This window comes from Trachemys scripta, chromosome 21, assembly GCF_013100865.1.
Source record: "Trachemys scripta elegans isolate TJP31775 chromosome 21, CAS_Tse_1.0, whole genome shotgun sequence".
Taxonomy (NCBI): domain Eukaryota; kingdom Metazoa; phylum Chordata; order Testudines; family Emydidae; genus Trachemys; species Trachemys scripta.
In genome coordinates, this window is record NC_048318.1 from 16,026,403 (window position 1) to 16,049,863 (window position 23,461).

General features: G+C 40.5%; 1 protein-coding gene across 5 annotated transcripts in view; it reads right to left on the minus strand.

Annotated features, from left to right (window-relative positions):
• Positions 1 to 23,461, minus strand: part of CADM1 (cell adhesion molecule 1) — a 290,909-nt gene that overhangs the window by 59,492 nt on the left and 207,956 nt on the right. For all 5 annotated transcript variants that reach the window (XM_034754862.1, XM_034754861.1, XM_034754860.1 and 2 more), the window contains exons 2-5: positions 14,791 to 14,937; positions 13,413 to 13,565; positions 7,041 to 7,178; positions 4,988 to 5,143 (exon numbers count right to left, since the gene is read on the minus strand). In XM_034754862.1, coding sequence (XP_034610753.1) covers positions 4,988 to 5,143; positions 7,041 to 7,178; positions 13,413 to 13,565; positions 14,791 to 14,937 — 594 coding nt within the window. The remainder of the gene's footprint in view (positions 1 to 4,987; positions 5,144 to 7,040; positions 7,179 to 13,412; positions 13,566 to 14,790; positions 14,938 to 23,461) is intronic.

Sequence of the window (23,461 nt, forward strand, 5' to 3'; positions counted from 1 at the left end):
TACTGGGTTAATCTGTGGTGAGGTTTCTTTTTCAAGAACATGACAGAAAAAACATTACCACAGCTGCTATTAACTGTGTAGGGAATAACCCAAGTACATTTTTCTTGGAAAATTACTATGAAATATGTAGGAGAACATCTGAAAGCACTACTTCTGTTTCAAGACTACCCTTCATAAGGCCCAGATTATGCTGAGTTCATTCAGCCTTTGCTCTCTTTTGTGGGTTTTATTTTGATTTGTTTAGTAGGACGCCAACCATTTCCTCTCCCCCACATTCCAGGCTTTATGGTTTATGCTGTGTTTCTTGTGTTCGTTTTGCAACTAGCCTTATGATGTCCCTGCACATTCTGAGCTTGAAACCAACAAATATTAGCTCATAAGCTTTGAAAGTTGGATCCATCACTTGAAAGTTGCCTGCTAATACTTTTTTCTTTCTTTTTCATACACCACCTTTCTTTCTTAAGTCTGACAGACTAAGAGCACTGGGGTATATGACACCTTGGGAAACCGGTCTACTCTGGCTCCCCGTATACAAAGACACAGGCATGGTGTGCTGTATGGATGGAAGGGCAAGTTCAAGCTGGCATTGTGCAACAACAAATGCAATCAGTTTTTTAAAAGCAACCAACCCTCTTTCAAATTATGCCTCTCTGGGCTCAGCAACACAACTATGTAAACACATGTTTTGACACAGCACTGTGTGCAAATGTTAATTGCCACTTGCTTGGAGATTCGGTATACTGTAAAGCTGGAGGTAACAAAGTGGTCAGCTAAAGTGCATGAAACAGCAATTTGGAGGCTACTTCGCTCTGATTGCAAATCCCAGCTCTAAAAAGCTATTGAGAAAGTGACAATTATGCCTGATTTTAGGAGTATAATTTCTTTAAAAGGCTGGCCCTGCGTCAGAGGACGCTCTGATCTACACTTCAGTCAGAGAAGACAAGTGGATTTTCCTCCGCCTTATGTAGCCCCTCTTTGGGTAATGGGTAAACAAAGCACCGAACTGCATGCACCGTGCACAGTGAGGAGAAACTATGTGGAACAATAACACTTAGCTTTAATATCACACTTCCCCCATCTGGAGATCGCAAAGGGCTTTACCGAGGAAGGTTAGTATTATTCCCATTTTAGGGACAAGAAAACCGATTCACAGAGAGGAACGTGGAAGTAAATGCTCCAGCTGCCTCTTCACTGTTGCCTGGAGCTAGTGTGAATCTGATCCATTACAAAAAAAAAAAAAAAAGAAGGTCACCAAGGGATTGTAGCTTCTTCCTACATGTAGTAGCTTTGAGACTCAGGAGACAGAAGCCTGCAGGTGCTATGGGTCAGGCCAGGTCTCCCCACAACACTACGGAGATCCAGGCCGGCAGCCCCCTATGGTTCTATGGCATGGTCTGTGACAAGCCCGCCAAGTAGCCTGCAGGACCCAGAGCTGATATGGCAGCACTGTGGATTCTTTTTGATGCTCAGCCTTCCCAGTATCAGCAGCCACAACCACTCCCCATCCTCTGATCCCTACTTCTGCCATTGGATCATACTGGCTCCCTTCTCTTCTAGTGGTCTATATACAGAATTCCCAGTGGTCTAGAAACAGAACTGCCTCGAATCCCCTTAGAGGGTTCCTGCCAGAGTTTTGATCCCATCAATTCCTTCCTTACTTCCTCCCTAGGCCCGCAGTGAATCCTCTGACCATATTGTCTTCAAAAACGAAGTTTGGAAAAAATAGATAGGAGACGGGCTCCAGAGATAAGAATTGGGCTCTAGAACCTTCCACGCCTTGGACTCCAGGTCAGATCCAAAACAGGCCGGTACTGACTGGAAGCCCTTTCCATGTGATGGTTCTTTGGTGGCTTTTGGATTCATTCAGATTGAATATATGGACCAAAGGTGTTAGCATAACCCAGTCACTGCCCAACATTAAACAGTGTTAAACGAGGTTCAGGATTTGAAATACAGAGATCTCAGCCTGCTTAGTCCCATGGAAAACACACCATTAAAAGGAAAAAAAGGCAAAAAGGTTAAAGCATTTGAAATGTCAGTTATTAAATAAGGCTTTCATTTTAACCACATCTCTTGTTCCGTCCCCTTCCCTTTAGCTGGAGAGAGATTTTTAGAAGGAAAAATAAAATCGCTTGTTTGACAGTCTTAGTCTATGTCTACACTAGCGAGTTTTTGACTGCACAGCTGTACCGATGCAGCTGTGTCGCTGTAAGATCTCTCGTGTAGCTGCTCTTTGCCGACAGGAAAGATCTCTCCCATTGACATAATTAAACTACCTGCAATGAGTGACAGTAGCTGTGTCGGCGGGACCCCGAGCAACGTAAGTTTGGCTGACATAAGGGAAAATGTAGACGTGGCCTTAGATGGTATCAAAGGTGGTAAAAAACTGTCCTTTTGGGGAAAAGAGGGGGGAAAAGTTAGCGGAGATGGGTTGAGCTGTTACGATGTTCGATTCTCTTTCATCCAGGTGGTGTTTGGGAGTCAGCTGGAACCAGTGTGGTTGGTCATGACATCTAGGTCCCTCTCTCTGCCCCGTCAAATCAGGATTGGGATGACAAAGGCCCAGGGTCCCAAGCGATGGTGGGGGTGGCTGTCATGAGGGTGAAGCTCACTCCAGTAGCAAATTTTTCTCCCCAAAATCTCTTTGAGGACCTGCAAAAGGAGCGATAGGCGGAATACCCCCCCCCCCCCCCCCCCCACCAATTAGGCCTAGTTTCCAGCACACCAATTCTGGTTCACAGATTTCCACACTTCTCTCGGGTACCAAGCACGATCTTAACACAGTCCTCGAGTTACATTAGTAGGCCTTGTTGTTTAAACTAATTCAATCTCTGTCTCACTTTCGCTTCTTCTCACATCCACATTTGTTCTTTACGTTATTGTGATCTCTTATAAACCTTCATATATTTTTCAAAGACGAGCTCACAATTAGGGTACATTTGTAGGCCCACTTATCACAATAAAGCTTAGACATAAGTATAATTCAGTGTCCTCTGACTATACAAATCTTCATTACCACCCCCACAACAGGTTCAGAAGAAGGGCCAGAAATTGACGCATCTTGGAGACCAAACTCCCCTCAACACCAGGAGAGGGCTGACACAGATTGATAGAGGGAGAGAGGAGACTGTTAGGACACACATTGTGCAGCTCCCTGGGCCATTTGCTCGTTCTGTGGATCAAAAAGCAATGATCGTTGGCAGAGCTATTCATCTAGTGCCTTTCACAAGCTCCAGGTTAATTTCAGAACATGAAGACAAACACGCTAGTCAACAAGACCATTTCACATTGTTTCCCCATCCTCTTGCAGAAAGCTCTGCATTAAGTGCATTCCAACAAACTTGTGGTAAGCATTAGGAGACACCCAAAGGCAGGCCTAAAATTAGCGATAAGTGGAAAAAATGCCCTTTGCAACACAAAACCAATACAGTGCAGGTTTTGGATGCCCCCCACGACCTTCAGAGAACCACAGATGTAAATGTGCTTTATCATTCTGTGTGTTGCCTTTTACAAGCTGCAACCAAAAGGATTCAGAAAAGAGATTTATTCTCTCTTTCATAGACAAATGTAGAAGGAACCCTACTGCACACACTGTTAAAAAGACGGTCCCATTTCTACTGCGCCAAAAGGTAGGCATTACACAGAAATATCCATAGGAAAGCCTTAAACTACTAATCTGACCCCCTTCTAAACAAGTTTAAAAAAAAAAAAAGCATTTCAATTTTCCTGTATCATCTGAGAGATGGGATTTTTCCCCCGTTAAGTAGTTGATCAAGCCTCACAAAGGTGCTAATGTATTATTAAGGCTAATGGAGCTCTACAAGAAATGTTAATGGACATTAAGTTTGCATAAAATGAATTACACATTAGCACAGTCACAAGAAATCTAGTATCTGCCAATTTAGGTAGTATCTGATCATTTTTGTTTTCCCTATTATAGGGACATTACTTCATGCTAGTTTCAGTGATATGAAAATTGTAAGCAGAATGCTCTTAATGAAGCTACATAATGAAATAGATGAAACATTAACAACTCTCCACTCCCTTTATATAATGTTACGGTTGAGATGAATCTACAAAAGAAAGGAATTTGAGTCATCTTAGCATCTCACCACTTTGGGGGGTCTGCCTCAACACAAGAGAACAGCAATGTCAGGTTTGTTTGCATTTCTGATTTCAAAAGCCATATTCCACTTGATAACATGACACAGTGATGCTAACATGACTGTGTTCTGTGTCACAAATATGAACATGAGCCACCTCTGCTGTGGATTGCCCCATGGGTATTTTCAGAAATCTACTTTTCTATTTATGTACATCACTCATGTAATGTGTATAAATGGCAGTTCATAGAGAACGAAGTGAAATGTCCCACCTAGCTTTTCTCCTGAAAGTAGTCAGAAGCATTAAACCCTAAGATTAGCTTGCTTTAGCAGGGTGCTTTTACTTGACCTTTACCTTAAAGGTTCCACTATTTTTAAAACATATTTCTGCAGCTGTAATTTAGAAAAGAACTACTGTACTATACTTCCCATTATATGCATTATGAAAGTCTCTCTTGCATCCCAGCATATGTGTCTCAGTTCATTTACCAATGGAGAACTGCAGTAAGTTACTTTAAATGGAGCTCGGCAGTGATGCTAACTTTTAAAGAAATACATGCATTGTTAAAAAAGTTAGGACTTAAAATTAAAATTAATCTGCTGTGACATAATTACAAGGCCTAGCTATTAACCCTTCAAGGTGCTAAATCTGGGTAAAGCAAGTTATTCTATGTGGAGAGAATAAAAGTAGGAATTTGGCATCACAGCAAACTGCAAGGAGAAGTCATTGTTTAAACCATTAAACAATACTCAATACTTTGATTTCTACATTTATAAACCCTATCTACACTGTAATAAAACCTAATTACATAATTAATGGTTTTGAACTTCTGTTTAAATGAGAAACATTCTAGGTTAGAAGAATAGAAAGCTCTGGTACTCACATATTACTTCTAGGTAGCGCTGGGTCTGTAAGTCTTTGACAGCGGGGTGATCTACCAGGCAGATGACAGGGACCCCATCGTCCTCGCGCCCCACGGTCAGCAAAAGCTGACTAGTCACAGTGAACATATCAGACCATTGCTCCACTTCAGATTTGCCTGCCAGATAGATGAGGGAGAGAGCACAGAGTAATCACGGGAGAGCATATTCATGACAACATCACATTGTCATCATCTCGCTGGCATCACCATGGTAGACAAAAGAGGTGCTGGGAACAATGTGCCCTTAAATTTCCAACTTTCATCTCTATAGCATTGACTGCTCAGGGCAGGGAGGTGTACACGTGGGTAATACTATCCCTCCTACCAAAGTCATTAAAAAACTTAAAATATACAGTGCGCTGTCATAAGGATTAAAAATGCCAGGATGCTTACAGTGCCACTGATTTAAGAGCTTGGGGGTTTTTTTTTGGAAAGCATCCTGGAATTCAGATGCTATGGAGATGAAAACCCATCATCAGCTATTAGGAGGGAAAGAGAGTAAATGGATTAACATAATTAAAAACAGTAATTAAAATATTTAAACAGTGACGCTGTTGAAGATCCATTGAAAATATCATAGCAGTGGGTTGGGAGTGAAGTATATTACAGGGCAAGACTTCCAGAACACACACAGAACAGGAAAGAGGCGGCTCAGGGTTACGTGACAAACTAACGAGGTTTTCCATGAACTCAGCACATACTTGCTGACCAGACACCACTGCCTCTTTTAAATGAGCTTATCAACTGCACTTTTTATGGTTCAAATCATGGAGATAAAATGGATAAGAGGGAAACCTACAAGCGACACCTCCCCTTCAAGCCCACAAAATAGCTCCTGTGGATAATACATAAGTAAAACATGTTGATAACTGTTTAAAAACAACAACCTGTTCTGTTTAGAGGAAAGATTGCATAATCAAAGAGGATTCTGGTTCTCTCTCCATCTGAGTCCATATAAAATCAAGAACAAAGAAAACTATTTCAGTTTCCCTATTTCTATTTTTGAAAACCCCACTGTGCCAAAGAATCAGCAGGGTGATTTGGTATTTCAAGAAGCCTCTACTTGCTCGGCAGTCTTCAAAGATACAGGACTGTTGGAATTCAATTGCTGAAGCGAGAAAGCTTAATAAAGGAACTGGACAGGTCAAGCACAAGTGGTCAAATACTGTTGTACTGGAGCCCTACAGAAAGCAAAAGAAACCAAAGAGGAGGCCATTTGAAGATCCATGCATCATTTAGATGACAACAGGTGCCGGAAAGCAGTTGGTTCTATGGGATGCTACAGGTGACAGCAGCTTTGCCATCCACTATTACCAGCATAAGTTCAGTATGTGTCATTGTGCTAAGGGAGGGAAGGGATATACGTCCTCTGTCCAGAGGACTTTATCCTGTCCTTGCAGGGGGTTACATTTGCAGGCTGTATCTGACTTCTGTAAGGATCTGTTATTATCTCAGATGGGACAAAACCAGAGGTGATGGCATGTGCACATAGACTTAAACAGCACATCATATGCAATCCATGTTGTGACTTATCTGTACAAATTCCACAAGCACTAGACTTTACAGAGTAGAAGAAACCCATGTTATATGAACATCTACACAATCCCGCATGAAGAATTGAGCTAGATCTAAAAGTGCACTGAAATGCTTTTACACCCCAGTTGATGCCATCACACTGACCCCTAAATCAGGGCAAAGAGCTATCTTCCCCGCACACCGTAAGAGATCACTGAGGACATCAGCAGCTGAAGAGCAAATCCGGAACTCTGAACTCGGATTCTGGCAAGTAACTAAAGGACAAAACAGGTGTAAAGACCTTTACTGCTAAGATGGGTTTGTCATTTAAGTCTGCCCATATATTTTGCCACTGACATGGCGTCTGAAACAGCTTGCTCTATTTTTTTTTTTTTTAAACCAAGTGTTTTCTATTCTCTGTCACCACAATATTATATTTAGACAGTATAAAATTTGACCACATCAGTTAAAACGGTGCTGATTTAGAAGATAAATCTACCCCTTAGCTCCTTGTTCCCTTTGAACCATCTGATTTTGGTGGCTGGTCTGCTGGCCATGGCAGTGCAGTTCAACTCAATCTCCTCTCCTTCAGTGGCAATGTCTTTCTGGATATCAATCACCAAATTGCGTGGTGGGACTAAAATCAAAAATATAAATCAGAACAAGGTCAGTACATTTTGATCTTTAACTGGTGTATACCCGAGAACATATTAACAAGTTACTCAATGTTACATAAGAACGGCCATATTGGGTCAGACCAAAGGTCCATCCAGCCCATTCTCCTGTCTACCGACAGTGGCCAATACCAGGTGCCCCAGAGGGAGTGAACCTAACAGGTAATGATCAAGTGATCTCTCCCCTGCCATCCATCTCCAACCTCTGACAAACAGAGGCTAGGGACAGCATTCCTTACCTATACAGGCTAATAGCCATTAATGGACTTAACCTCCATGAATTTATCTAGTTCTCTTTTAAACCCTGTTATAGTCCTAGACTTCACAACCTCCTCAGGCAAGGAGTTCCACAGTTTGACTGTGCACTGTGTGAAGAACTACTTCCTTTTATTTGTTTTAAACCTGACAGCTGGATTCTTTTTGGGTAAACTAGGCACCCAGACTTATCAGATCTCTTAATTTATCAAATTATTATTTGTACTATTGTCCCTTAACACACAGGTTCCTAATAGCTGTGTTCAATGTTTTCAGTCCAGCTTTGAACTTCCTCAACTATTGCTCATTAAATTCTCACATTTTCTATAGTCCCTCCCAGCTAAGCATGGGCCCCTGTAAATTGTCTGCTCTCTTTCATGCTACATGGGTGTGATACCACACAAAGAATACAGCTTGCATTCATATAAATTTTACAGTCAGTAATGAGAAGGGAAACAGAAAAGGGATTACATTTAAAGGTACCATACCTACCTACAGTTTTAGCTTCCTAAAGGTAAAACTTTTTTCATCTGCTCATCAGTTTCAAGATGTGGAAGATGACCAGCAAAGATCAAATACATTTAAGCCTCTTAAAAAAAGCCACCAAGCCTGGGACCAGAATAGAATGCCACTGTCTCCAATTGCCAATGCATCTCCCATCAAAATAAACCAAAAGGCAAATACAATCCCAGATTTGATGAAGAGATGTGGAAACAACTTTGGATCTTAACAAAGATAACTGCTTCAGATTGCAATTACTGCAAGCTGAGAGTTTTCCTCTCTTTAAGGCAAGTACCCTCTAGAGACAACACTACTGTGAGCTACAAAGCCAGAGGGCTGTAATCATCATCAGTGAAAAACAATCCAATACTATTTAGGAACAGTGTAATACCCAAGGGAGACCACCACCACCACAGTAGCATGCAATCCATAGACAGGATAAAAACAAGTTTAAAATTCTGAAAAAGATGAATAAGTCAGTAAGGAGGGAAACATGAATATATCACCCAATATACACAATTCCATCCCTATTAGGCCTTTAAGTAAAGCATTTAAACTGATATTTCCAAAGATAACTCAACATTTTTTGTTCTCAACACTATGATTAAGCAATTGTCTGGTTGAAATATGACTCATACATTTTCAAGCTCACGAAGAACAAATGTATAAATATCTTCCAGATGATCGAAGGACTAATTAATTAGTCACTTGTAGCTTTTCTCCAAGATGAGTGAAACAGACCATATATTTCAGATTTTCATATGTTCTAATCCATTGAGAATAAATAAATATATAGAGTGTCATAGAAGACATTAAAATACACGGCAAGAGAGGAAAAATAATAAAATGACAAAGAAATGGTAACAGGCAGCCACTGATGGCTCCTTCACCGTAGCAGTGGTGAGAGACACCTAGAAAGTCTCTTGGGAAAGCAGAGAAACCTATCATTGAAAATGTGACTGGAAAGCATAATGTTAAAGCTACTACTAAGTGTAACATCAACACGGAAATACAGGTGCTATTTACTTCCCACGTACAAGATCCCATCATAAAGTGCTAGAAAGGAGGACCAAGGACATGCTCTGACTTACTTTCTTTTTATGTGAACATTTAATCAAGGGAACAAGGTTTAGCCTAGTGTTTTGAGCACCTGAGATCCTGGTTCCCAACCCTGAATGACAGCCACTCTTTGCTCTTGAGCAACTGAATATGCTTCTGCCTTTGTTTCCCGCTCCATGAAAGGAGGGCTAGGAGCACACTCACATGCATACGCACCCCCAATATGCCAAGAACTGACATACCTAGATGCTCAGGGCCTTACAGATGCATCAGGTATACCCACAGCTGCAATTCCTCTAAAACAGCGCTGGAATAGAAGAAACGAAAAGTGGTATATTCTGAATCTTGAAGTGCAACTTTCTTAATGAGAACAACTAAATTATTTTTCTAGCCTGTTATAGAAGACACAAAATACTTGCTTATAGGCCCATTAAACAGGTACCACTGCTTCTGATGCATCTCTTAGCAATGAGTGAATGTACATTAACTAACTCAATACATTTAAACATGTACCAATAGGAGAGAAACTGGAGGGGACAAACACCATCCTATTCAGCTGAACATCAGAAAACTGAAGTACAACTTGAAGGCTGTTGATAAACCTGAGATCCATCCTAGGGCGGATTATAAACATTGTTTCCACAGTTTTAACACTAAGACAGAACAGAATCTTATTAAATATGAGAAAAACAACCAAATTTACAACCAATCAGTGAGTGAGATTTTACATTAAGATCTTCCACTGCGATTCAAGTTCTCTTATTAACAGGGGCTTAAAAGCCAGCACTAATCTTTAGACATGGCTGTAATACTATTAGCTACTATTATCTGTAACTATATTAACCTTATAACTGCATCTGTATCATTGCTTGCAAACCATGAGAAATAGGATGAAAAAGAGGAGAATTCAGTAGATTACATTTTCACCTAGACAATTCTGAGTAGAAAAAGTGAACTGCAACACTCCAAAATGGAGAATACCTAAGCAAATGAGCACACACAAAACGTCAGATGAAAGATTTCAAGTTCTTTATACATACAAACGAATACATAAAATGGTGGCTATTAAATCAGCCCAGACAAAAGTTAACAGAAATCCCTCACTTTGCATTATAATTATGCTTAAGGTTTTGCTTAAACAGCAAGCAACTAACAAACATGCATAAGCCTCTTGAAGCACTTTAAGAGGTTTAACAACTGCATAATGTACATAGTACTTTCCTTAAAGAACACCACAGGCAGCGAACAAGACTTTATTCTTCATTTATTATTGTGATGCTAGCAGACCAGGTGCCAGTTTATGCCACTGTCCCCAGACCTTCAACTGGACACTGAGCCTTTGAGCAGAGATTATTGGTAGCAATGCTGATTTGACATGCGCATGTGCCCTATACATCCTTGTGCCCCATACTAATGATATGTAGGACTGCGTGAGTGAACCACCTTCAGTTCCTTCTCCACCACAAAGTCCCACAGAGGAAACTCCAAAGCAGAAGGGAAGTAGGGTGGGTAGTGAAGCACCCATAGAGGGACACCTCTCGAAGAATTCCAATTACTGGACTCCTTCAACTAGCATCCCTATGGGTGCTCCACTTCAGGTGGCTTCCGAGCAATATCTTCATCATAAGGAGGGAGCTTCGAAGTAGAGTCCAACACCGAAGACAAGACCGCATTCCCCAGGGCACCATCTGATCTAGAAGAATGATCCATCACAGCGTGTTTGGAAAAGGTATGTGTTGAAGTCCAAATTGCAGCCTTGCAGATCCCAACAATGGGAACATGTTTAAACACCACCATAGACACTGACAGAAATCTAGTGAAATGGGCTAACACCTTGGGAGGAGCTTGTGTATCGGCAAATTAACAACAATGAATCCAGATATCCACCTGGACAGACTCTGAATGGAGACGGTGGTTCCCTTGAACAGGTCAGCAACTGAATTGCCTGGGAGACTAGCTAAATGACTTGGTTCTCTCCTTTGTACTGAGGTCAAAGTGGCCGTTTTGATGCTGAGCTGGAGATCTAACTGTGGGGCATGGGCAGTGATGAGTTTACGGCAGAGAGAAACCTCGTTGCAAGTCTGGCCCTTGAGCAACCAATCAAGGCATGGAAAAACCATTGTCTCCAATAAACAAAAGGTAGTTGGTGACCACTGCCAAAACCTTCAAGAATACTTTTGGAGCAGAGACAAGGCTGACTACAAGTATCCAGTACTGGATGTGATCTTGACTGACCAGAAACCAAAATAATCTCTCGTGAAAAGGACAAATTGTGGCATGAAAGTATAAGGTCCTGAAAGTTGAGGGCTGAAAAACAACCCCCCTGGATCCATTGGTGGAATTACAGCTGCAAAAGTCACCATTCTGCATTTTTGTATTTTCAGAAAGTTTAGGAGTCAGATCTAGAATTGGTCTCCACCCTTCGTTCTTATTTGGGACCTTAAGTGATCGATGATTCACCTGTGGTCTCAGCAAAAAGAGTTTCAGTCCATCAAAGGGGCAGTCCTCAACAATACTTTGAAACTCTCTAGGCAACCCACAGAACTGGAGCCAGGATTCCCAATGTACGGTGACTGCCATGGAGATGGAACAAGCTGCAGTGTCAGCTGCATCTAAGGAGGCCTGTAAAGATGTTCTAGTCACTAGCTGACCTTCAGCTATGGCAGCGTGGAACTGCTCGCGATGTTCTGCTGGAAGGTGTTTAATAAATGTGGTGAATTTGGAATAACTGGTGAGATTATTTAGCCACAAGAGCTTGGTAATTTGCAATTCTAAACTCTGGGGTTGCAGATGAATGGTGCTGTCTGCCACGTTCACCACTTCAACAGCCAGGGAATTAGGCAAAGGATTCAAAAATAAATGTTCACAGTTCTTGGCTGGGACAGAATACTTCTTATCAGAATGTTTGCACATGGGCAATACCATTGCTGGGGTCTGCCAGATGGTGTTGGCAGGATCCAGGAGGGCCTCATTTATAGGCAAGGCCTCTTGAGCAGAAAGTGTCATTTGCAAAATGTCCAAGTGCTTGTGCTGTGACTCTCAAACCTCCCCTAGGGGAACATGCAATGAATCCGCAACATGTTTTATTAGCTCCTGAAACTGTTTGAAGCCAGAGAAGGTGGAGGGGGCATAACAGCTTCATCTGGGAAAGATGTGATGACAGTTTGAAGAGTACCCTCCTTGTCTGCTTTGGCCTTTTGCTCCTCAAAGGTTTCCTCCTGCAGTTGAAGTAGTAGACGAGGAACAAATGAAATATGGGCCTGCCTACCCCAGTGGTCCCAATGAGAAAAGTTACGAGCTAGTAAGAATTGCTGTTGGTACGCAGACCAAGGGTCCCAATATGGCCACTGAGAGGAACCATAATTAATATACTCCTATTTTTAGATAAATAATATACTTAAATCTTATTCCTTCCCTTTTTCGCCTCACTGAAAAGAATCTATGATCACGATCCCCACCCTCCTACTGAAGTGTGACACACACAGATATACTCCGCTACCCTAAAGATGAAAGGCATGCGGTCTAGGAAAGTTCATGAGGATAGTGTGCAGGATTACTAAAGCCAGCTGACTGTCTTCCCCTAGTAAGTGTTTGCCATTCCCCAGACTGTTGGCTGGGCAAACATCCACTCCAAGTCAGTAACAGTGTCAGATTTACTCCAAAATGTCACATTAGGAATTCATATGTTTACACTCAGCCGATGCAGTGATTCATCCTCCTGCAGCCTCGGCAAGGCAGGTATTGTCCCAAATGGAGTCACTGACCAAGGGAATTTAAGTGAGCTGCCCAAGTGAGTCAGTGACAGGCAGAGCCAGACTTAGAATTCAGGGGCGTCTGGCTCCTAAACCTGTACTTATCTCACGAAACAGAAATGCTGCAGAAAAAACAAACACCTGGCTTCTCCACTACAAACAGGATATTAATTAGAAAGAGGAGCACGGAGAGTGATTACAAAGAAATTGTATTGGGTAGAGGCACACAGCCAGTCTTTTCCTCCCTTAGCTAACACAACTAGTCGCTAACAGCTAGGATGTTCCATGTGGCAAATGGCTCACTTGAAAACGTAGGTTGATCTTTGCTAGTCACCTTCAGAATCTTGAGATTGCTGTTTCGAGTCCTAGACTCAATAGATCCATAAAGGCAGTTGGTCTTTAGTGTAAAAGCTCTTTGGAATAAAAAAAGTTGATTTTTAGTGAAATCTCAGAGTGGGTGTGGCTCTATAAGGCAAGTCTTAAGAATTGATTAAGTTTTAGCAACTTTTGGTGGCTGGAACTGCTAAAAAATAGTTTCCAAAAACCATGTGCTGATTCCCTTTCCCCTCCCCTTCATTCCTGGACCCTCCATGTTAACTGAAGAGTTCGAGTTTAGTGCCCGGCACTTACCAAGCACCGTCATAGTGGTATAAATTTCCTGTGGGGGATCGGTGTAGAGCTGGCAGAAGTATCTTCCTTCATCAGAAACGGAGACATTTGTCAACGACACTCTGAGTTCACTGTTTGAGAAATTCACTAACTGAAACCTGCTGTCCTTCAAAGCTGTGGAACAAACAGATCATTAGTGATTGTGATGAACAAGACAGATAGTACATTTCCTCCCACAAAAACATGGCAAAGCCAGAAGCCTGAAAGAGTAGTAATGGTGCCTAAACCAAACTCCTGCGTTTTCCACATTATTCCAGCTCCTTGCAGTTTGGGTTTGAACAATACTCACGTGCTCAAACCAATATAACTAATCAATACCAATTCTCCATACAAACTACTGATGTGTCTAGCTTTTGTTTTTCAGAAGATGCAGCGATGTTTTTGGTAAGAAGGCTGCCGTAAAAACAATTCAGGGGGTTATTTTGTGGCTTAAAGCAGAGTGCAGGATTGATACCATGAGTGGATTAGAACGGGCATGAAGCAGAGATAAGAATCAGGGCAAAGAATTTAAGGTTTAGGTTTCCTTACACAAGTAATTACTGCTAAAATCCCTTTGGGAATTTTGACAGCACTGACAAATATTTCAACTAAGACTCACTGATGGTCTTTCTCGAGTGCCAATTTTGGGGCAGAGTGTGTGTAATACCTAGCAAAATGGGGACCCTGATCTCTGATCTGGGTCCTTAGATCTATTGCAATACCAGTAAATCACAATCTCTGCTGAGTTTGTCTCACCCAATTAGTTACTTAGATTGTAAACAATTTTGGAGAAGAGACCCTCTGTGCTGCGTGTACACAGAGAGCACAAGTAGTCCTGGTCCATCCCGTCCAATTCCAACAGCAGCTATTAGACTAAATAATTTAAATAGTTTCATTTCAATTGTTAGCCTCACAGTATTGTCTAAACAGGAAATAAAGCCATCCTCCTGCACTGAGCACCATGGCGACAGATTTTGTTTTGGCTTTAAAGGAGACAGATTATCTTGAACATGTCAATCTTCAGACCAAACATATTACTCCTCAGAACATTGTATTCTCCTGCATTACTCTATTCAATTTGTTTGTGTCAGCTAAATATTTGGCGCTCGGTTGCAATTCACCCTGAATTACTACAATCAATTCCTATTGCAAAGTAAAACAGTCTGACTTTTAAAAGGGACCATCAAGGTTTCCATTAAGGAGAAAGATTATGATTGCCTGTCATCTACGCTCTGAAGAATCAACTAAACTTTAAGTGCCTAACATTAAATTAAAAAAGAGGCTTTAGCAATATCTTTATCCAGAAGGCTAGGAGGGTGGGGGTCAGTTGCTACCAAATAATACAGGGATGGAAACTTACGCCTGAAGTCTTTGAAATAAATCGTCTGTCTGTTGGGATTCAATAGCTGAATCACTGAGTCATCACTGTTTTTGACTCGACAACTGATGGTGGCAACTTCTCCCTCCACTACTGTCACATCTTCAGTAACCAAGTTCTGTCCATCACCTTAAAAAGGAAGGAAAGAAAAAGATTAAATACTGTATTGCCAAGTTTTTAAATTATGTCACCAGGATTCGTGTAGAATTGATCAAGGACAAGCTTTGGTGGACCCCCATGCTGAAGCAAACTATTCCTTCTTGAGTATGAAGAGGGTATTATTGCCTTATTATTGGCTTAGTGTCTATGGCATACACAATTCATAACTATAGTTACCTGGGAAATAATTTCATTGCTGCACACATACACAGTTGGCCATTGGACAACATTTGAAAGGGGGATCCTGGGGAGGAAAAATAACTCTAATGAACATCACTAAATTAGACTAGAATAACTGGGAGAGCTCTGTGGGCGGTTAGAGTGGAGAAGGGGCAGTTGCTTTTCTAAAAAACAAAGACTGCCCCTTCTGCTGTATGCATTGGCAAGGCTGCTCTATAAACTGCTGATGGATAATTTCATCTAGATGTAAAAATGTGGCTCCAAGGGAAGAGCTGGGCAAAGACGGAGCAGGCAAATTCTCTTGCTCCTGGAAGCTAAACATCTGCTACCTTATCCCACCCACCCAGAATGAAATATTTTAAAATAAACCCCTGGTTGGCAGATATGCAAGGAACATATGCCAAAGTGGGGGAAGAGGGAAAGGAGCAAGAGGAGATTTACTCTAGGGGGCCACGTCTTCATCTCAACCCTACATCACAGTAAGGAGCCAAGCACCATGGCACAGACTGGCTCCTAAAAAACAAGTGGTGGAGGCATTGTGAGACGTGCAGTTGATGGCATGATGTCTACCTCTTAATTCCCTGGAAACTAAAAGAGTATCAGAGCTACACAAGAGAGTGAAATGGAGAAATGAACTGATAGCACTGCTGATAAAACAAAGCTGTAGGGAGTAAAATATCAGGACCTATTAACGCATTCAAGACATTTCCTGGAGCCACATGTGCAGATCTTGGTGCTAAGGAGGCAAACCGATTCACTGAAAATGTGAAGTGCTTCCAAGAATACAGCGATCCTGGGATTTCCTCTTTAAGTGGTGTGAAAATCTGGAGCCCAATTTTTAGTTCATTCAAATTTGATTGCATTTGCTATACAGCCAATTTCTAGTACTGTTATATTAAAATATACTAAAGGAGGAGGAACAAAAAGGGAAATGGAAAAGCTTACTTCTATAGTATATTATAATTATATAAGAAAGATTCTGGAAAGACTTAGTTAAAAAGTCTTCCCCCACTCTCCAACCAAAAGTAGAAAAGGGAAAGCTGATGGGAATTCTTGCTAGTCAAAAAAACGCTATTGGCAGCACTAACAATCCTAAAGATTCAAATATCTCCAGCAAAATATTGAGCAACACATGGCATCATCATTTTCTGTTGTTGTTGGGATGGAGGTGAGGGAACCGAGCCCACTGAGCGATTTGAGAAAATGTGACTGGACTACTCAGATTCTAGAACTGAAAAAAGTGCTGAATTATTGTTAGGACAATTGCAACACAAAATACTGCCTGTTCTTGTTAAGGTGTTTGAAAGGAAATCACTTGTGGTACGAAGTGCCCATGTTCACAACAGCCATACATGAGAAAGCCCCACAATATCAGGCATTCCCCCCTCTATACCTATAGCTTTCACTCAGTCTCTGGGATCTGGGGAAGCTTTATATAGTCGGTGATACTTCCTTTGGCCATATTCTCCATTTTTTTTTTTTTAATATCTGTGAATCACCACAAACAACAGTTGCTATTTTCTCAGCAGCGATTTGCATATTTTTGAGGAAAATACAGCAATAATTGTACTGTTTTATGATAAAGCAATAGTTTTCAAGACTCGCTTAAGAGGCAATTAAAGTACCTATAGATTGGGTAGTTTGTTACATACATTACTGGTCTTTTTTTTTTTAATTTAATCTCAAACTACACAACTAAGTTATACTAAACCTCTGCCTTCAAGGATGGGAGCCTTTAGCAGGTCCAAGGTGAAGTGGTAAAGAGATCATAATAAGTTTTTATCAACATACACTTCATCACATCAATGCACATGAAAGTTAAGCCTGGTCTACACGGGGGAGGAGAATCAAAAATACGCAACTTCAGCTACGAGAATAGCGTAGCTGAAGTTGACGCATCTTAGATTGAATTAAAATTTCTTTACTTTGCGTCCTTGCGGTGCAGGATCGACGGCCGCCGTTACCCCATCGACTTTGCTTCCTCCTCTCGCCGAGCTGGAGTTCAGCAGTCGACGGGAGAGCGTTTGGGGATCGATTTATTGCGTCTACACTACACGCGATAAATCGATCCCCGATAGATCAATCGCTACCCGCCAATCAGATGGGTAGTGTAGACGTACCCTAAGGGTGGCCAAGCCCTATAACACTGACATTGGCTGTGATAACAAGGACTGTCATAGAAAAAAGTCAAGGGTAGTTGACTGAGATGAATAAAGACGGGAACAGAAAAGTATTTGCTTAAACGTCTGAAAATTATATTTACCTTTCTCAATCTTGAATTGTCTATAGATTTTATGTACTAAGAATGCAACATATTTTCCCCTCCAGCAGGCCAAATATTTTTTCCAATTGAATGATACTTAGCAACATTAAAAAACTGTGAATAAGGGAACACAGGAGAAAAACGGACAACTTTTAAATGTAATGAAATAAACTGGACTTGAGATTCGGAGGTGTAGAATGGAAAAGCGAGGTATATCATGAAAACAATTTAGTGACTGCCCCACTCATATAGGACAGTTCACATGCACAACAGAGACTTGATAATTTCCAACCAGGAAAACCTGCACAGGCAATTAGGCAGCCACTAAACACAATAATGCAATAAGATGTGCAGCAGAAGTGTATATAGAAACTGTTTAACTAATATAAATAATATTACCAAAGCCTTTTGTATTTTATTCTTTCCAGGACTAAAAGGAAGTCAATAAATAAAATATACTGGATATATCACATCAGTCAGAATGTTCTGTACCAACAAGCAAACCCAATTAAAACCTTCAGTAAACATCAAGTAACTATGAAAGGTTAACAAGTTAATTTTAATGCCTAAACACAACACCTGAAACACAATCCCTATTGTTCTAATCTGCATGAGTGTTCTACAAATATTTTCAATTGTAATCTAATTGATCTGAAATTCATCCCACTGGGCGACTCCATTTATGTCAGAATGATACTTACTCCATCGTTCATGAGCCTTGCAAAGTATCACTATATCCATGCATGGTACACATGTGCTTATGACTGGTAAGCAAGAGACCATGTAGTGATCTCACAGTAGCTCCAGTTCTATAAAGAAGAAATCTGCAACAGATAGCCAGCTAAAAAATTACATAGGCTTCAAAACAAGGAGTAAAGTTATCAACACACTTTTTTTCCTTGGTAAGAAACAATGATTTCCTTTAGCTGGGTTATGCAAGAGACCAAAAAGAGCTGGCGCTCAAATTCCAACAAGGATAGATTCCTTCCAATGATGCCACAGCTGTGGGTTGATGTTCTCAAGGTGCGAACACCTCTGAGGACTGGCAGCTATGGTCACAACTGTTTTCTTCAGGTAACAAATGACAATTCTTACCTTTGTGCTGTTGTACGTGCTCTACTCCATAAAGGTCCCGAACCCCTAGAAGCTACTATGTTCGAAATATGCCACAGATGATAATAGCTTTATTTGCCATGGAAATATTCGAACTATAAAGCTCTACTATAAAAAAATAGAAATAAACCACAAAATACTTTAACTCTTTCATCTGCATGCAGCATGGCTATTTTTGATAAAGTAGGTACACTTCTCAAAGACGCAGGGTGACCTAATTGTAATGCCAACCTTGTATTGCATGAGGAATTGGCTGGACTATACACAGACCTTCTGCATTTTTGAAGTCAAGCCTTCTTCCAGTAAATTTTTGTTTATTAAAAACCCCACAAGCCAGAGTGACAAACTACTCCAGATCAGGAAACGTATTTCAAACTGCAACCTTTTGTGTTGAAGTTTCTTTTATTTAGCGGGTGGACAACTATCCCTGCTTGTGCATAGTTTATTTTGTTATGGAGAATATACTTGTATGTAAATGAGCTCTTTTACACTGGATACTTTTTTTTTTATTCCTGTAATTTATCCAGGACCCAATTATGCACATCAAGACTAGGGAGAAACGGTACGGAATATCAAATACCTTGTTTACTACTCCCTTCATTCTTTAATACTCTGCATGCTTAGCCTCGGGAGATCAGCTTTACTTCCATGGTGGACATTTACCAAGTCTGTGAACTCACTCCCCCCCAGTTAGCCTGCTACTAAACAATGCTCTCCATATGCTTTGGAGAAGCCCCTCCATTTGAATCTGCAATAAAAGAGAAGGCCCACAGTAAACCAGAATCCAGATTACACTGTGACAACATATTGATACCAGAACTCTTCAATGTAATTTAAACAGAAAGAGTATTTTGCAGATAACAAAAGAACAGCCCAGTGTATTAAAGCACAGCCAACTGCTCAGATCAGAGAAAATGAAATTAGCACTTAACTTCTTGGCATTGGGGTGATTGCATAAAATGTTACAAGACTGACTCCCACTCTCTCAAAGCATGAATATTGAAAGACTGTTCTCACAAAGCAATTCTCTTTAAAATATTTAAAAAAAATATAGATTAGCAGCACTTTGTCCTCTGATGATCAGATATACACTTTGTCGTAAACATACAGCTAAGGGTAGCATAAAATCCTTCTTTACCCTGTAAAGGGTTAATTCCTCTTTTACCTGTAAAGGGTTAAGAAGCTCAGATAACCTGGGTGGCACCTGATCAAAAGGACCAATAAGGGGAGAAGATACTTTCAAATCTGTGGGGAAAGCTTTTTTGACTGTCTCTCCAGGAGTCAACAAGGAAACAGAGCAGGGAAAATACATCTCCCTAAGCCATATCTGAACTAAGCATCTAGTCTTGCAAAAATAGTAAGTAATAGCAAAGAAATGCATTCGATTTTGTTTTAGCTTGTGAATTTTCCCTGTGCTAAGAGGGAGGTTTATACCTGTTTTTGCAACTTTAAAGTTTTGCCTAGAGGGGAAATGCTCTGTGTTTTTGAGTCTTTTGTTATTCTCTAAAGTACTTGCCATTCTGATTATACCGAGGTAATTTTTTTTTACCTTTTCTTTAATTTAAATTCTTCTTTTAAGAACCCAATTAATTTTTCATTCTTCTCAAGATCCAAGGGTTTGGGTCTGTGTTCACCTGTACCAATTGGTGAGGATATTATTTTCAGGCCTTCTCCAGGAAAGCAGGGTTCAGAGCTTTGGGGGGGAATTTTTTTGGGGGGAATAGGACTCCAAGTGGTCCTTTCCCTGATTCTTTGTCTAAATCACTTGGTGGTGGCAGCATACTGTCCCTGGCAAAGTGGAATTTGTGCCTTGGGAACGTTTTTAACCTAAGCTGGTAAAAATAAGCTTAGGGGGTCTTTCATGCAGGTCCCCACAACTGTACCCCAGAGCTCAGAGTGGGGAAGGAAACTTGACGCGCTTATTTTCGTAAACTGCAGTAGGTGATGCTGTGGAAGTCCAGAAACTGAAGAAAAATCCTTAATGCAATCTCCTCTCTCTGAGTCTGGTAATATTTACAAGTCAGCTGCACAAAAACCCTCTCTCTCTTTAACTGACAGGAGCCAACGTATCAGGTGCATGCAGCGATATCCGGGCTCAAGTTTTAGAGGATGCTGGGGAACATAGTTAAAATAAAACCCTTGCATTCTAAATTTCTAATTTTCCTCATAAATGATGCTAGTTCTGTCAGGTCACAAAATAATCCTAAGGAAAATTAGGGCAGAATCTAAGCAGTAAGAAGTACATAAAACAGAACTGGAGAGGCTATCTACCCAAAAGAGAAATTCCAATTTAAGTCCCTTTGGGTCACTTCTGATCTCTCATCTGCTTTCGACTATACAAACACTACGGACAAAAGAACCGATAAGTGGTTTCACTTGTTGATGACATAAAAGCAAGCACAGACTGGAAAAAACTTTCAACTTTTTGATTGGCAAGATGTGTCGAATTAAACTTAATGATGGGAAAATGTAAGAGATATAGGTCTATAGTTAATGACTAAAAAGAATGCTATTGAACTAGAGGTGAGAAAGGGAGGTATCAACGAATGTCTAGAAAATATAGCAGAAAGGCATCAAGGACACTAATGACAGCATATGCATAAAGGGTTAGCATTAAGGCTAGAGAGTACAAGTATAACTTAGTAACGATGGGACTATACGTGCTTCCGATGAAACCTCAGAATAAAGTTTATTTCTGTGCACCACAATTTAACAAAAAGGTTGATAAGCAGCAACACAAAGACACAATTTACTCTTAAAATTTCATATTTTTCTCATTATTTAACCTGTAAGAGAAATGTAAATTTTAATAGACTGAAAAATTGCCACATGCCTTTCACAATGCTCAGCGAGGGAGTGGCGAGGGCTTTCAGGAGAGCCATGTTCAAATCCTGCCACCATTTGGAAGAGGGATTTGGAGCAATTTCTCTGACCCTGGGTGTTATCAATGTGTCTGTGCCTATTGCTAAATCATCTCAGATTTATAAAGCAATTAAAAAATATCAATAAAAGCAATCAAATGCCCACTAGAGAGGATGTGTCCCCTAGGATTCATTAAAAATACTCTTGATGAATGTGTTACAGGCATTTAATTTTTTTCCACCAGGTGCCTCTACAAGACTATCAATGCTCACTCCTTATCTCCAATCACATAAGCTAAACACCATTCTATACTAACAATATACTCAGTACAGTTTTCTGGAACATCGCCAAACAATTATTATCTAGTTTGCCAAAATGACGCTGTCTACTGAAGCCGTTATGTTGGGGAACGGGGGAGTCTCCTATTCAGACGGGAAAACAAGTGAATGTATTGCATGCAATTGACCTCACTATCCTTTTTGCACAAGAAACCCTGGAAAGGTGGTTTATAATGGCTAAAGGGTGGAATCCTGGTGGGAGGCCATGTTAAAATACTTGGCAACACACTACTGTGTGGTCTTGTTTTGTAACTAAATCTATAGCGAACCATACAAAGATTTTTATGATCAATTTCAAGTTGGCATCGCGCCTGTTTTTCTGCAGTAATTTTTTTAGGTGCAAAGAAGGCTATGTTTTTTGGATGTATTCAACTTGCTAAGCCATTAAACAATGAAGAATTTAACAGGAGGGTTAGCTCCCCAGCTGAAAATTGTCATCAATACAGAAGCAGAAGCTTCTGTTGTGGATAAATAGCAGCAAAAAAAAGTTAACCACCACTAAAACACCCTGGGGAAGAATTTTATCAACCCAATTGAGAAAAGACTTCTGGAGAAGGTTAAGCTGGATACATTCTCCATACTTCTTTGTAAACACAATATTCACTACAAAGGATTAACAAAGCTATTAAGATTTGATTTCCATCTAAGCAATTAACATTTTTTTTTACATTTATTTAAAAGACTCAATCCTATCTTTCAATTCATTAAACCATTCCTTATATTTGTCGAGTTTTATATCAAGTCAAAACCCTATCTGAATTAATAAGAATTACAGCAAAAGTAATTTAGAAATAAATTACTTGAAGTTCAAGTCACTGAAGCTTCTGATGATGGAATGTCGCTCCATTAAAACAGACGACTGATTTCTTTAGAAATCCAGTTCCTAGGCTGGCCCAAGCTGGAATGACAATATGTCTCATGGAAGTGTGTTTTCGCCTTTAGGTTTGGGGTTCATGATGGGATCCAGGAAGCATAAGCACAGTGTTGCCTTTTTGGAAACAGCTAGTGACTCAACTTTCATGAAGATTTGAATAGTTATTTTCAATCAAAGGCCTCCCAATCTAAACATTGTTTGAAAAGCTTCTCTCCGACAACCCTCCCTTCCCCGCCCCCCCCCCCACACACTTTGACCTCTATCGTAAGAACATCACAGCTGCCATACTAGGTCAGACTTTACAGACCTCTATCATACCCTCCCGTAGTTGTCTCTTTTTTTAGATCTTTTAAATCTCCCCTTGTATGGAAGCCGTTCCATATCCTTGGTCATCTTGGTTGCCTTCTCTGAAACTTTTCCAGTTCCACTATATCCTTTTTGAGATGGGGCAACCAGAACTGGTTACAGTGATCAAGGTGTGGGCACATTATGGTGTGGGTGTGTGGGGATTAGTGCCATTATCATATTTTGTCTTATTTTCTATCCCTTCCTTAACAGTTCCTGACCTACTGTTTGCTTGTTTGATTTCAGCTGTGCACTGAGCGGAAGTTTTCAGAGAATTATCCATGGAAACTTCAAGATCTTTCTTGGGTGGTAACAGTTAATTTAGACCCAATCATTATATATGTATAGTTGGGATTATGTTTTCCAATGTGTATTACTTTGCACTCAACAACACTGAATTTCATCTGCCAATTTGCTGTCCAGTTATCCAGTTCTGTGAGATCCCTCTTCAACTCCTCACAATCTGCTTTGGACTTATCTTGAATAGTTTTATATCATCTGCAAACTTTGCTACTTCAC